General features: G+C 36.6%; 1 protein-coding gene across 2 annotated transcripts; it reads left to right on the forward strand.

Moving 5' to 3' along the window:
* Nucleotides 1–3,725: 3,725 nt before the first annotated feature.
* LOC145025550 (E3 ubiquitin-protein ligase MBR1-like) lies at nt 3,726–7,202 on the forward strand. Of its 2 annotated transcripts, none has more exons than XM_078976785.1 (6): nt 3,726–4,106; nt 4,694–6,114; nt 6,216–6,266; nt 6,360–6,458; nt 6,543–6,680; nt 6,880–7,202. In XM_078976785.1, exons 2-6 carry the CDS (start codon nt 4,747–4,749, stop codon nt 7,012–7,014), a joined length of 1,791 nt encoding a protein of 596 aa, XP_078832911.1. In that variant the 5' UTR covers nt 3,726–4,106; nt 4,694–4,746; the 3' UTR covers nt 7,015–7,202. The 2 variants fall into 2 exon arrangements, with proteins under 2 accessions (XP_078832911.1, XP_078832912.1); XM_078976786.1 differs by having other exon boundaries at nt 4,700–6,114.
* Nucleotides 7,203–12,414: the final 5,212 nt, after the last annotated feature.

Genomic DNA, 12,414 nt, shown 5'->3' on the forward strand with positions numbered 1-12,414 from the left:
TAGAGCATTTAATGGGAAAAAGGAATAGAATCGGGTATGACTAAAGTGGTTAAACAATTGTTAAGGACAATCTAAGGTTTGCCAAGGATTGGTCGCTTAAGGATAATTGGAAATATAGTAATGAATGGACCGTTTGACATTATTATGAATAAACAGGAGTCTATTAATAATGAGTTGTCGTATGGACAATATGGAATGCTTCCAGATTGGGAGGTGAGGACTAGATGAGAAAGTTAGAAACTTTTATGCATGAAGGATGTTCAAAGGAACGTACTTTGAATTTGATACTTCGCTTCCTTGAAATTGTTTGTTATCAATCTCTAGTGGAAATTTTTGTAATATCATTGGTCAAGTCTCTATGACTTTTGGTACCATGACATTACAAAGGCTGCATTGCATGATAGTTTAGCAGTGACAATAATTTGGAATTCTTACACTTGCAATAAAGATTTGGAATTGTGAAATGAGCATCATTGAAATGTTTTCAATTAATATATTTCACAAAGTCAGGACCATAGACAAACATAGTGTGTATGCTTAGAGCATGGCATAACTATTGTTTTTATTCAGGTATTAAGTTGAATCAAAACATTATACAATGAATAATGAGTAATCAATATGTCGCTCAAAAGTTTAGGGGCATATAGGATTAGTATTATTCTTGTGTTTCACTTTGCATGTTTGACTTTCCGAATAACTAGGTTATTCAAACCATCCACAGTCGATCATACTTTGGAAGTAGGTATTGAAGCAACACTGTCATGAATGGGTCTGTAGTTTGTCTAGGTGTTTTAGACAACATGCTCCACTAATCGACTAATAAGGTGCAATGTGCAATTTCATGGATTTGTACCAATTCCACATTTTCCTAAAGTAACTAAGATTTGGAGAATTTATAAAAGTGTTTAGTTACATCGTAGTTCATTATACTTATAATGGAAAGTTGTGTCCTATGCTACCTGTTCGGCTAACGACCCTCCACTAGTCACGAGTGCGGTGGGTAAGAGTGGATACCCATTTAATCGCCATTTTTTAGGCAATTTCCTTAAAAACCCCTTAGAGACCAGCTTCGTGAATGAAGCATATCAAGTTGCTTTGGTGAATGCAACCCAAAAGGATCATGCACAACCGGGTCAAGTACATACTAAATATAGTTACGAGCTTAGACACTAATCTAACAACCAGGTATATGAATAGAAGTTTTGCAGGTTCACATCCTAATGGTGCAGCAAGAGACAAAACTTCTTGTGGGTAAACCTCAATTCCAAAATCTCTTGACTTTTTGAAGTTGACTTTAGTCCTGAGGATACATGAAAACATCTCAGGATTCTAGCAAGATTCTTAATGTTATCTTCACTCCAATCCCCTATGAAGAGTGCATCATCAACGTAGAACAGATGTGACAAGGTCAAGTCACAATTTGGTATTTTATACCCTTGAAGATACCTTTCTCCATGCAACTTTCATAGCAATATTTAGACCCTCTATTGCTATTATGAATAGGAGTGGTGATAGGGGATCGCATTGTCCGATTCCATGCCTAATATCAAATCCCTTTGTTGGGGATATGTTCACGAGAATCGAAGCTCTTGATGAGCTTATACAACCTTGTATCCAACACCTCCATCTTTCACCAAACCCCATTTGCATTTGAATATGATTAAGGAATTCCCAATCGACCAAATCAAAAGCTTTATTAAGATCGAGTTTGAAGAGTCACATCTTTTTTTTTGCCCACGAGCAAAGTTCGTTGATTATTAAGGGCCCGTCGATGATATTTCTGCCCTCCAGAAATGTCGACTGAACATCACCAATACACACATCGATCACCTGTTTTAGTTTAGCGGATAAGGCCTTTGCGATGATCTTGTACATACACTCGACAAGACTTATGGGCTGGAAGTCACCAACTGTAAGCAAATCTTTTATCTTAGGGACAAGGGTGAGGAATGAAGCGTTGCAACCTTTTTCTATCCTTCCAGACCTCTCAAACTGTTTAACGACGTTAACAATGTCGACTTTTAATAAGTCCCAGTATCTTTTTAGGAATTTGAACGTGAAACCATCGGGGCCCGAGGATTTCTCACTGCCACACGACCAAATGGCTCCTTATATCTCCTAAACAGTGAATGGGACTTCAAGGCTTGCACTTGCTATTGGATCAAGAGATGAGAAATTCAAGCTTAATAACTTGGATCTAGAGGGCCACTTCTCTTGGGATTTGAGCCGGTAAAAGCTAAATATCTCCGATTTGATTGTTTCTACATCCGTAATCCATTCCCCGTCAACTAATAACCCTGCTATCTTATTTTTTCTCCTTTTGTTATTGACAAATCCATGGAAAAATGATGAGTTTTCGTCCCCATCAACTGCCTATTTGAGTTTAGCCATTTGTTTAATGTCTAAGACAACATACTTTTCCAATTCAAGTTTTTTTTTGAAGCTCCCTCTCCTTTCTGCAATCTATGTATCATTAAGGGTGCGTTCCTCCGTTGCTCGGTCAAGTTCTTGGACTCTCTTTTTCGTTTCATGTAACTTTTGTATCTCCTTTGAATGTTTTGTGACTCGCTATTTCTTTATTTCATTCTTTAAATATTTTAGTTTAGACTTCATATTACATGTCAGGGGTACCAAATCCTCTGAATTCAGGTGAGTCTAGTTCATAATCCATTCCCCGTCAATTAATAACCCTACTATCTTATTTTTTTCTCCTTTTGTTATTGACAAATCCATGGAAAAATGATGATTTTTTGTCCCCATCAACTGCCATTTGAGTTTAGCCCTTTGTTTAATGTCTAAGACAAAATACTTTTCCAATTCAACTATTTTTTTGAAGCCTGCTCTCCATTGTGCAATCTCTGTATCATTAAGGGTGCATTCCTCCGCTGTTCGATCAAGTTTTTGGACTTTCTTTTTTGTTTCATGTAACTCTTGAATCTCTTTTGAATGTTCTATAGCTCGTCATTTCTTTATTTTATTCTTTAAATATTTTAGTTTAGACTTTATATACATGTTAGGGGTACCAAATCCCCTTAATTCAGGTGAGTTGAGTTCATAATTCATTCCCCGTCAATTATATTTAAAGAATGAAATAAAGAAATAACGACCCTAATAACATTCAAAGGAGATACAAAAGTTACATGAAACAAAAAAAGAGTCCAACAACTTGATCGAACAACGGAAGAACACACCCTTAATGATACAAAGATTACAGAAATGAGAGCGGTCTTCAGAAAAATAGCTGAATCAAACAAAGGGCTAAACTCAAATGGACACTTGAAGGAGACAAAACTCATCATTTTTTAATGGATTTGTCAATAACAAAAGGAGAAAAAATAATCTATATTCACTTTTCCTTAAATAAAAATCAGATAACAAACAAAATAAAATAATATCGTGTGGGATTTGAATTTTAAAAATGGGTTGCAGAGTTGCAGAGATCTTTTTACCCGAAAAAGCATACATGGAAAAGACGTTAAATAGTAAGATGAGTGAGTAGTGAGAAGTAGGGGCTTAACGTGAAAGCGAATGCAAAGGCTTTTGAGTCTGACTGAAGAGTAAAGAGTGAAGAGGAGGTGCTTGGCGTGAAGAAGAAAACAAGAAACACAGCTTCACAGTTGATCGGCTCGGCGTGCATTGGGACAGGAGGAGAGACAACACCATTTGGTAACCACACCCACACACATTACATTACCCCTCTTTTTCTTTTCTTTTTTCTTTGGGAAACTAGCGACTTTTCACTCTTTCTCTCTCTGGGTCAGATTGTAATTTAAAGATTACCCTCTCCTCTTTAATCCAACCATCTCTCCATCTCTCTCTCTCTCTCTCTCTCTCTCTCATGTCATTTTACACCCACAAAACACAATTTCATCTTTGATTCTCTCCCCCAGGTCTCTCTAAACCCCCCTCTTCTTCTTTGAAAAGGGGTATCTGCTTCAAGAATCAGAAACCTGATTGATTGATTGATTGATTATTTGGAGAGAGGGGGTGCGGTAAAGACGAAGTCGTTTCGATCATCATCTTCGCCTTCTTGGACAACCGTTTCGAAATCCTTATACCCGTTCATCTTAGATCCATCGCCTACAATCTCTTCGCTTTTTCGTTTGGTATGTTCTTCGACACACCTTTCATCCATCATTCTCGATGATGACCGCTTTCTGCTTTCTGTATATTGTAGTTTCTCATCTGGGGTTTACTTATCTTCAAGAAAATTTTCTTCATTTCTGTTGTATTTTAATCGAGATGCTTTCTTTGTTTTTTGTGCATTTTTTCGTGTGTTGGTAGATTCACACCCTTTTTGTCTATATACCATTTGACACTTCTTTTGACTGTTTCAATAGTTTGCTATTTATCTTATTCATGAACAAATTCCTCTAATTTCATCGAGTTTACGATTATGTTCTTGAAATAATGCTTTATGTTTCTATGTGTTGGGTGTATGCATATATGTATCTATATTCATTGATTGTAGATTTGGGTAAATCCATTGCTTGTAAATGGGTGGCTCGATTTCTGCAAATTAAGTGAATTTGACTCTAGGGTTAGTGGGTGGGTGGTGTTTGGTTGTGAAAGCTTTCTTCTTGTTCACTTGTTCTTGTTTTCATTTTTCCGATTCACGTTTAGTACTTGTTGGGTTCAAAATTGGGCAAACTTCTTTTTTATGCATAACAATAACAACAATAATTCTGAAAAGTTTCAGGCTTTCAACGAAGTTGCGATCATCTTGGTAGATTGTTGGTTGGTCTAATGCAAGGACAGAGGGGTGCTATCGGTTCTTTTCCTGCAACATTAGGGTTCGAACATGGTTCATCATCAAGTGATGCAAACGTAATCGATCAGCAAATCTGCTTTGAAAACAATATGCAAAACTCTCCATCAAATGATCCGTTTCTGAACTCAACAAATCAAGGACAGAATTTAAGTCTGTGGAATGTTGGTGAACCCAGTTCAAGTTCTTCTTTAATGAAATCTTGCCCTGAATCACCATCAAGTTTGCTTTCATTGTGTGATCATAACAATGTCACCATGAATCTATCAAATTCTTTATCAATGGCTACTACTAGTGGTAGTAGTAGTTCGTCCGACCCTTTTGGATCATCTTCTGATCATATTGAATTAGAGGAACGGAGATTGTCCCGGAAAAGAAAAGCAGTGGAATTAGGGCAATCTTCTTCAGGAATTGGAATCGGAAGCTCGGACATGGTTCCAAGGGCGGAAAGTGGTTCCATCACATGGCATGGAAGCGAAGCCACTCCAACTTCGGAATCAATTATTCCGAGACTTGGGTTGAGTGTCGGTGGAGGAAACGAGAATTCCCGTAGAAATGTTTTGAGGATTACTTCTTCGCGTCAACAAGATAGTAATAATAGTAATAATGGGGAACCTGATGTTTCGGGTTTATATCCTTCTTTGAGACTTAACCCTGTAGATTTTATAACACCGCCTGTAGCAGTGACATCCGATGATTTATCGAGTCAAAGTGGTCAACAGGCTTTGAGGATTCCGGCCTTGAGAAGGAACGTTCAATCGACATCGAGGTGGAGTAGGAATCCAAGCTCGAGAGCCATTCGATCATCAAATCTTGTTATTTCCGGCGATCGGAATGAGCCTGATTCTATTTCCGACCATCCTCTGTTCGCCCAGCTGAGTGACACGAGAACCGCTCTCCAAACTGAACTCAACTGGAGTTCAAACGGTGGTGGTGGGGCCGTAAGCAATGTCGGAATTGGTGTTTCCGATTCTTCTCGAGCCTCACCGAGTTCAGGGCCGATTCCGACATCAGCAGCACCTAATTCCATTCCACCTCGTGGCTCCCCGCATTATCATCCTCGAAGGCTATCCGCATTTCTTCGTAGGTCTTTATTGTCAGCTTCTGATTCCGAAGCTGGTGGTGGACCGAACAGTAATCTTTTCCCTAGATTGCCGCCAGCGATTACTACTTCGGAATTAGGAATTCCGATTCCGCCTGTAGTTAGCAGCCAAGGACAACATCATCAACCTCACTCGAGATCCTCGGTATTGCTCGGTAGACAGCTCGATGGTGCTTTTGGGGTTCCGTATCTTTCACGAACCATGACAGGTGGAAGCGAAGGAAGAGGCAGACTCGTGTCTGAGGTTTGTTCTATTATAATTATATTCCACCAATGTTTAGGGACCAAAACTGTCAAACTTAGAAGTCGAGGGAGTAAAACGTAACTGGTCTTTGTTCAATGCAGATTCGCAATGTGTTGGATCTCATGCGCAGGGGTGAACCCTTGCGGTTTGAGGTTAGCTTTTGTTCCTTTTAAAAGATTTTACTTTTTAATTTTGAGATTTTAAAAAAAAGTTTTAATTTTGTGGTTTTTTATGTCTTGTTGTAGGATCTAATGATCTTAGATCAATCGGTTTTCTATGGGATTGCGGATATTCACGATAGACATAGAGATATGAGGCTTGATATTGATAATATGTCTTACGAGGTATATTATAATTATTTTTTAATTTATATATTTCCGTAAAATTGTGCTTTAAGAAATTGTTAATTTTGATGATTGTTTTTTCAGGAGTTATTGGCTTTAGAAGAGCGGATTGGAAACGTGAACACGGGATTGAATGAAGAGACGATTTCAAAGCATCTGAAGACGAAACAGTATGTGGCTGAAACGGGTCAGCCTGATGCAGAACCTTGCTGCGTATGTCAGGTATGTTTATATTTTTTCCTGACTTCATCTGTTAAGTCGTTTTTTATACATTACATTTATTCCCTTATTTATATACTCTTCAATAACTAGTTTATGTCTTTGAATGTTTTCCAATCTTATAACGAATTTTTTTTTTAATTTCCCATATTTTAAAAATTCATGATATTAATTTTTTTTTTTAACAATATTTTTAAATCAGGAGGAATATCATAATGGAGACGATCTTGGAACATTGGATTGTGGGCATGACTTCCATCACGGTTGCATCAAACAATGGCTGCAACACAAGAACTCCTGCCCGATTTGCAAGTCAACAGGATTTGCGAAACTGTGAGGTCATTAATGAAAATTTCATTATTTCTTGGATCGAAAGTAAAGGTGTATTTTGAAAGAAATGTTGGCAAATAATATTCTTTGCCTGGTATCGATTAAAGTTATATTTAAATCTTGTTATTTTTTGTATTTTTTTTCTAAATCTTGTGGCACCTCAACTTATGTCAATTTTCCATTTATTTATGCTCATCAACACTTGCTTAATGATTTTCTATGATAAGACACTATGTTTATGCAACAAAGTTGTTTTATCAATTTATAAAAGGATCTATTAATTTATGCGGTTGTTTTTTGTTAGTTACCAATGTGTTATTTCATCATATAAGATAAGTTGCAATTTGATTGCATAAATATTGATTAGTACGGAGATGGTCCTTGGATGCTTAAGTTTGTAATTTCAGTCCATCTTTTAAATAGCGGATAGGTAAAGTGGTTTTCAGATTTTGCTCAGATGATCGCTTCTTAATGGCTAATCAAACGTATATTTTTGTAGTGTTGCACATTGTTTTTGAGTTTTTTAAAGAAGAGAAGGAAAAGAGAAAATTTGTGTTTTGAGTTTTGTTTAGGAGGTGAATAAAATAAAAGACAATGAATAATGTTAAGGGCAATAATTTTGTTCTTTTTAATCAATAATGACCTTATATAAATAACAGTTATTCCACGTAAAACATTTTACAACATGATCGTTCTAAAATTTTCAAATATGCATAATATCGAATAAACTCCATTATAAATATTTTGTGGTGTATTTTTCAACTCATGTAATATGCCAAAATAATGTAAATAATACCAAACTTTTAAGCATGAATAATTGTCATAAAAATTGTAACCTAACATGTACCAAGTTTTATAGAATGTTTCATGAACTCCCATCAAAATAAGTGTATGTTTCAATTTTCACTTCCTGAATTATTTCTAAGGCTACCAAATTTAAAACAAATTTAGACATTAAAATAAAGAAAAAATACCGACCAACATGACATCCAGCATGTATATAAAAATGCTTTCACTTTGTATACGCGACAAACAAGGTATCCTATTTAGTTTTGTAGACATCCAATAACGACCGACTTCTTTATCTATTCGGTTCGGTGATTTTTGTTTATACTTGGCAAACAAGGTGCCATCCTACATATTTGTAGCCTCAAGAGCCAAATCTTTGACATTACAAGACTACATTTTACGTGTTAGTGACAAATGTGGTATTAATTCTGATTACCTATGTGCTTTGGTTCGTCTACGTGAACTGATTTTGGGATTCGATTGTAGCAGTTTTACTAATAAGGACACCGCCCCTTAAATCCTAAAAAGCATTGGCATGTGCTATTTTTAGCAAAATCATAAAGGATATGAAAGTTGACTTGGACATGTCTGTTAGACAAAAAGAAGTTTTTGACTGTCTTCAAGCACTTCATGACAAAATTTTTTACTAATTATCTCTATTGATGGTATCGGTCATCATGTCTCCTGTGGAATACTATCCCTTGATACCGCCTGTGACATCCCAAAAATCACGGCCAGAAAAGACCGATTTTGTTTATGCTTTGTAAAAATTAGAGTACTTTTTTTTTTTTCATAAAAATGTTGCGGAATTTGTTCCCAGAAAAACATGATAAATACGTTATTAAAACCTCTTCGAAGAAACGTATTTTTATTCATCTTAAAACGTTTGGGATGTCATTGTTAATACAGAAACATAAGCATAAACAGAACTTACAATTATTTACACTAGTGATCTACATCTCTTTAAATCTCTCAGTGTAATGTCACTTCATATCGTCACCTGTGATGTAAATAAACTGAGTGGGTCAGGTTGGGAAACCTGGTGAGTACATAGGGTTTTCAACCCACAATAATATAGTTATTATGTTTAAACAATCAAACAATCAACCCAATTACCCATCCCCATTATCTTCTTTTAGTCCTTCCTAAAGATATTATCTCAAGGGTCATCTCCTATATCATATTTACTTCTCATCTCCTTACATCGTATTTCCTTATATGATTGTTCCTACGAACTTTACCTAAGGATCATCGCCTACATTGCATAGACAATACTATTCCGGGGATTACTCCCTCAATATGTGTCTAGCAAGAGTTAGGGTATCATCGCATGATTACACAGCCAAAACATCCCCTGGACTTGTAAATCATGATAAGGGTTAGTCTATCATCGCATGAATACGTAGCCACAACATCGCCTGGACTCGTACTTCATAATAAGGGTTAGACTATCATCGCATGAATACGTAGTTACAACATCGCCTGAACTCGTAATTCATCACCTACAGGTTACTAGCCTGCTGGTGTTTCCACGGGGTTGTCTATAATAGTCCGTGGTCGCCATCTATACTCTGGTAGATGACTACATCTCCAAATTGTCGGACAAGGTTGTAGTATCCTACATCACCGATTCATAATCACCTATCTATCCTCACCTAATTATCATCAACTTCCTATCATCTCCTATCTCTCATTATTTTATTTCATCACTCACCAACTATTTCATCTACTCATGTTTTATCCCAACATATTTGTAGATATAAAATAAATATACACTTTAAATCATTTAAAACATGTATAAATCATTCATCCAGCATAGACAACAAGTATTCAAACAATATGCACACATAGCACGTAATTTATATTAAAATACTTCATATCTATGTGTAAGATGAAAGGGACTATGCACTCAACTGAGTAGGTGGTGACTCAGCACTCGGACAACGCTTCGATACTCTCAAAACAACTTTCCTTCGATAAAACCTAGTATCAACACCACTAGGGTTTAGTCTACCGATATCCGCGACGAATTAATTATCTGACTATTATTATTATTATATAAGCGTTAATAACACTCAATATAACTCATAATAATAGCCCAAATAATTATTTTAAGGACCTAATAACATTCCTATATTAAAACATACGCTAAACTAAAGATAGGATAGGTACAGCTCACTTACAGCGGGTTTTTCTCGAAAACCGGGCTTCACTGGAGCAGCGTTCCTGAGCCGAAAGGCTCTTTTCTCGGGACTCCGGGAGCCTTAGGGCTTCCTTCGGGTGCTAGGGGGTTTACCTAGGCTTTTAGGGGGGTTAGGGGGCTTAGAGAGAGAGTTTAGAGAGAGAAAGAAGAGGGTTGAGGGGTGAGGAAATGAGGGAACCCGACACCTCTATTTATAGGGGAGGAATCTGATGGACTCGCCGAGTAGGGGGGACCTACTCGACGAGTTGGTCCATGTGGTGGCCTTCTGGTGGTGCCATGTGTCCAATTCTGGTGGTGCCACGTCACCCCCTATCGCGTATCAACCCTCAAACTTAGAAAAATCATAACTTTTGCATACGAGCTCCGTTTTCGACGTTCTTTATATCCACGCGTAGGTAAAATCAAGATCTACAACTTTTGTTTAGACTCCGTCGGCTAATTCTCGACCGATCTCAAATTTAACAGTAGGAGGCGTTTAGACTGTTAAATGACTGCGAAGAGTTCGTAACTCCTTCATACGGACTTCGTTTTCGTCTGTCTTTTTACCGTTGAGTTCCTATTAATGAGATATTCAACTCTCATTTAGGTCGCGTAAGCCAAAAACCGCTCGAACTAAAATTCGAGTTTCGGGCCGTGCACCGCTAAGCCGAATCTTAGAAAAATCATAACTTCTTCATACGAAGTCAGATTTGGGCGTTCTTTTTATCGATGTTCTTAGTTTAACATATTCTACGACTTTTGTTTAGATTGCTAACGCTAAAAAGTCTTCTATCGTAAATTCACTATTTACGTCTCCCGGTGCCGTGCCGGTTTTGCCGTAAAACTTCGGCGGACCATAACTTCTTCGTTATAACTCGGATTTCGGCGTTCTTTATATGTATGGAAACCTTGTGACATACTCTAAAACTTGGTTAAGATTATTTATTATAAATAATCTTTTGTCAAAAAGTCATTTTCGACCTTTATTGCCTCTAAATTGACTAGCCCGGATCTGCGGGCGTTACAACCGTCTCATAATTCCTCTATTCCCGATAGATGAGATATGTCCAGTTTGCAACAAGACATGTTTGGACACCTTTGGGAACATGACGATTGTTGGTGATTTAATATCATTAATATTGTTTTAAGTATAATAAAATTAAATTTGTTGACCAAAAGTGATCTTGTTAAATATATGAACAAGTTAGGATTGTCCAGGAGTACACACTTGTTCAAGTTTTCAAGATTCAAAGTACATTGTTATTTAGGGACGAAACCCCTAAACGAACTTGGGTCCGGGGGTAGCACCACTGGGAGCGGGGTCCAAGGGGCAAAGCCCTTGGCTGGAGTCAAGCTGCTAGGTAAGCACAATTTTTTATATAGTTATGTTGCTACTTGCTATATTAAAAAATGCATCAAAATTTGATTTTTAAAAAATGGACTCATTTTGACCCTTTTCCCTTAGATCTGTTTTTATAAAAAGTTTGAAAGTTTTATGATAGTTTGTAAATGTCTTGTGACAATTTTCAGATAGGAATGATATAGTCGTTTTTTGTTCATTTTCTGGTACACTATTTTTCAAGAACATTTCACATACATTCTCTAATTTCGTAATCTCTGAATTTCATCCAATTGTGTGCTCGATCTGTACCATTGAAATACTTCAATTTGATAGTGAATCACGACTTTCAAAGAATCCAAACAATTTGTTCATCTCCTATTTCTAACAACGATTCTTTGTAGAGAGCTCTTACGCTTCAAATACGAACATGATGTGCCCAAAGATGTTCTCTTTAACGTTTGTAGGCATGCCAATATTTCCGTTAAGAAAGAAGCGGTTGTGAACTTTTTGACTAATCCGCTAGATGGAAGATCCATACTCGAACTGAAATTTTGTTGTTCGGATGGGTAGGAGGGAAATATGATTGTGTGGATGTTACTGATGTCTACCCTCTCATGGGTTTTAGAAGTGAGTGTTTCACAACGGGACATGCTGCTTTGAAAGTTGTCGCATGTAAAATGACAACACAAGAATATATGCATTGAAAATCAACATGTGTTTATATCTTTAATATTTGATACCTTTGGTTTTCTCGCACTTGAGGCAATCAAACTTTTCAACAAAGTCCAACAAGTCATGCATAGTAATGTTATATTCCCTAGATCTATGAATGTTGTTTTCAAAAGAATTAGTTTTGTCATCTAGAAATGAGTAACGATGCGACTTGTTCCCGTTTGCCTTCTGAATCTATGTATTGATTTTTATAGTAGGATGGGAATAATATTATATTATACCATAACATGAAATGTATTTTGCTTGTATATATATATATATATATATATATATATATATATATATATATATATATATAAGTCACTTGCCCAGAATTCAACACACAATATGAATATTGACATTGGAAGAGGCAGTGAAATACA

The sequence above is a fragment of the Lactuca saligna genome, chromosome 1 (assembly GCF_052625555.1).
Source record: "Lactuca saligna cultivar CGN05327 chromosome 1, ASM5262555v1, whole genome shotgun sequence".
In the NCBI taxonomy this organism is placed as follows: domain Eukaryota; kingdom Viridiplantae; phylum Streptophyta; class Magnoliopsida; order Asterales; family Asteraceae; genus Lactuca; species Lactuca saligna.

Coding starts and splice junctions, on each gene's coding strand:
- LOC145025550 (XM_078976785.1), top strand. CDS start 4,747: ATGCAAGGACAGAGGGGTGCTATCGGTTCTTTTCCTGCAACATTAGGG. Junction 6,115..6,215: donor GAGGCAGACTCGTGTCTGAG/GTTTGTTCTATT, acceptor TGTTCAATGCAG/ATTCGCAATGTGTTGGATCT. Junction 6,681..6,879: donor AACCTTGCTGCGTATGTCAG/GTATGTTTATAT, acceptor TTTTTAAATCAG/GAGGAATATCATAATGGAGA.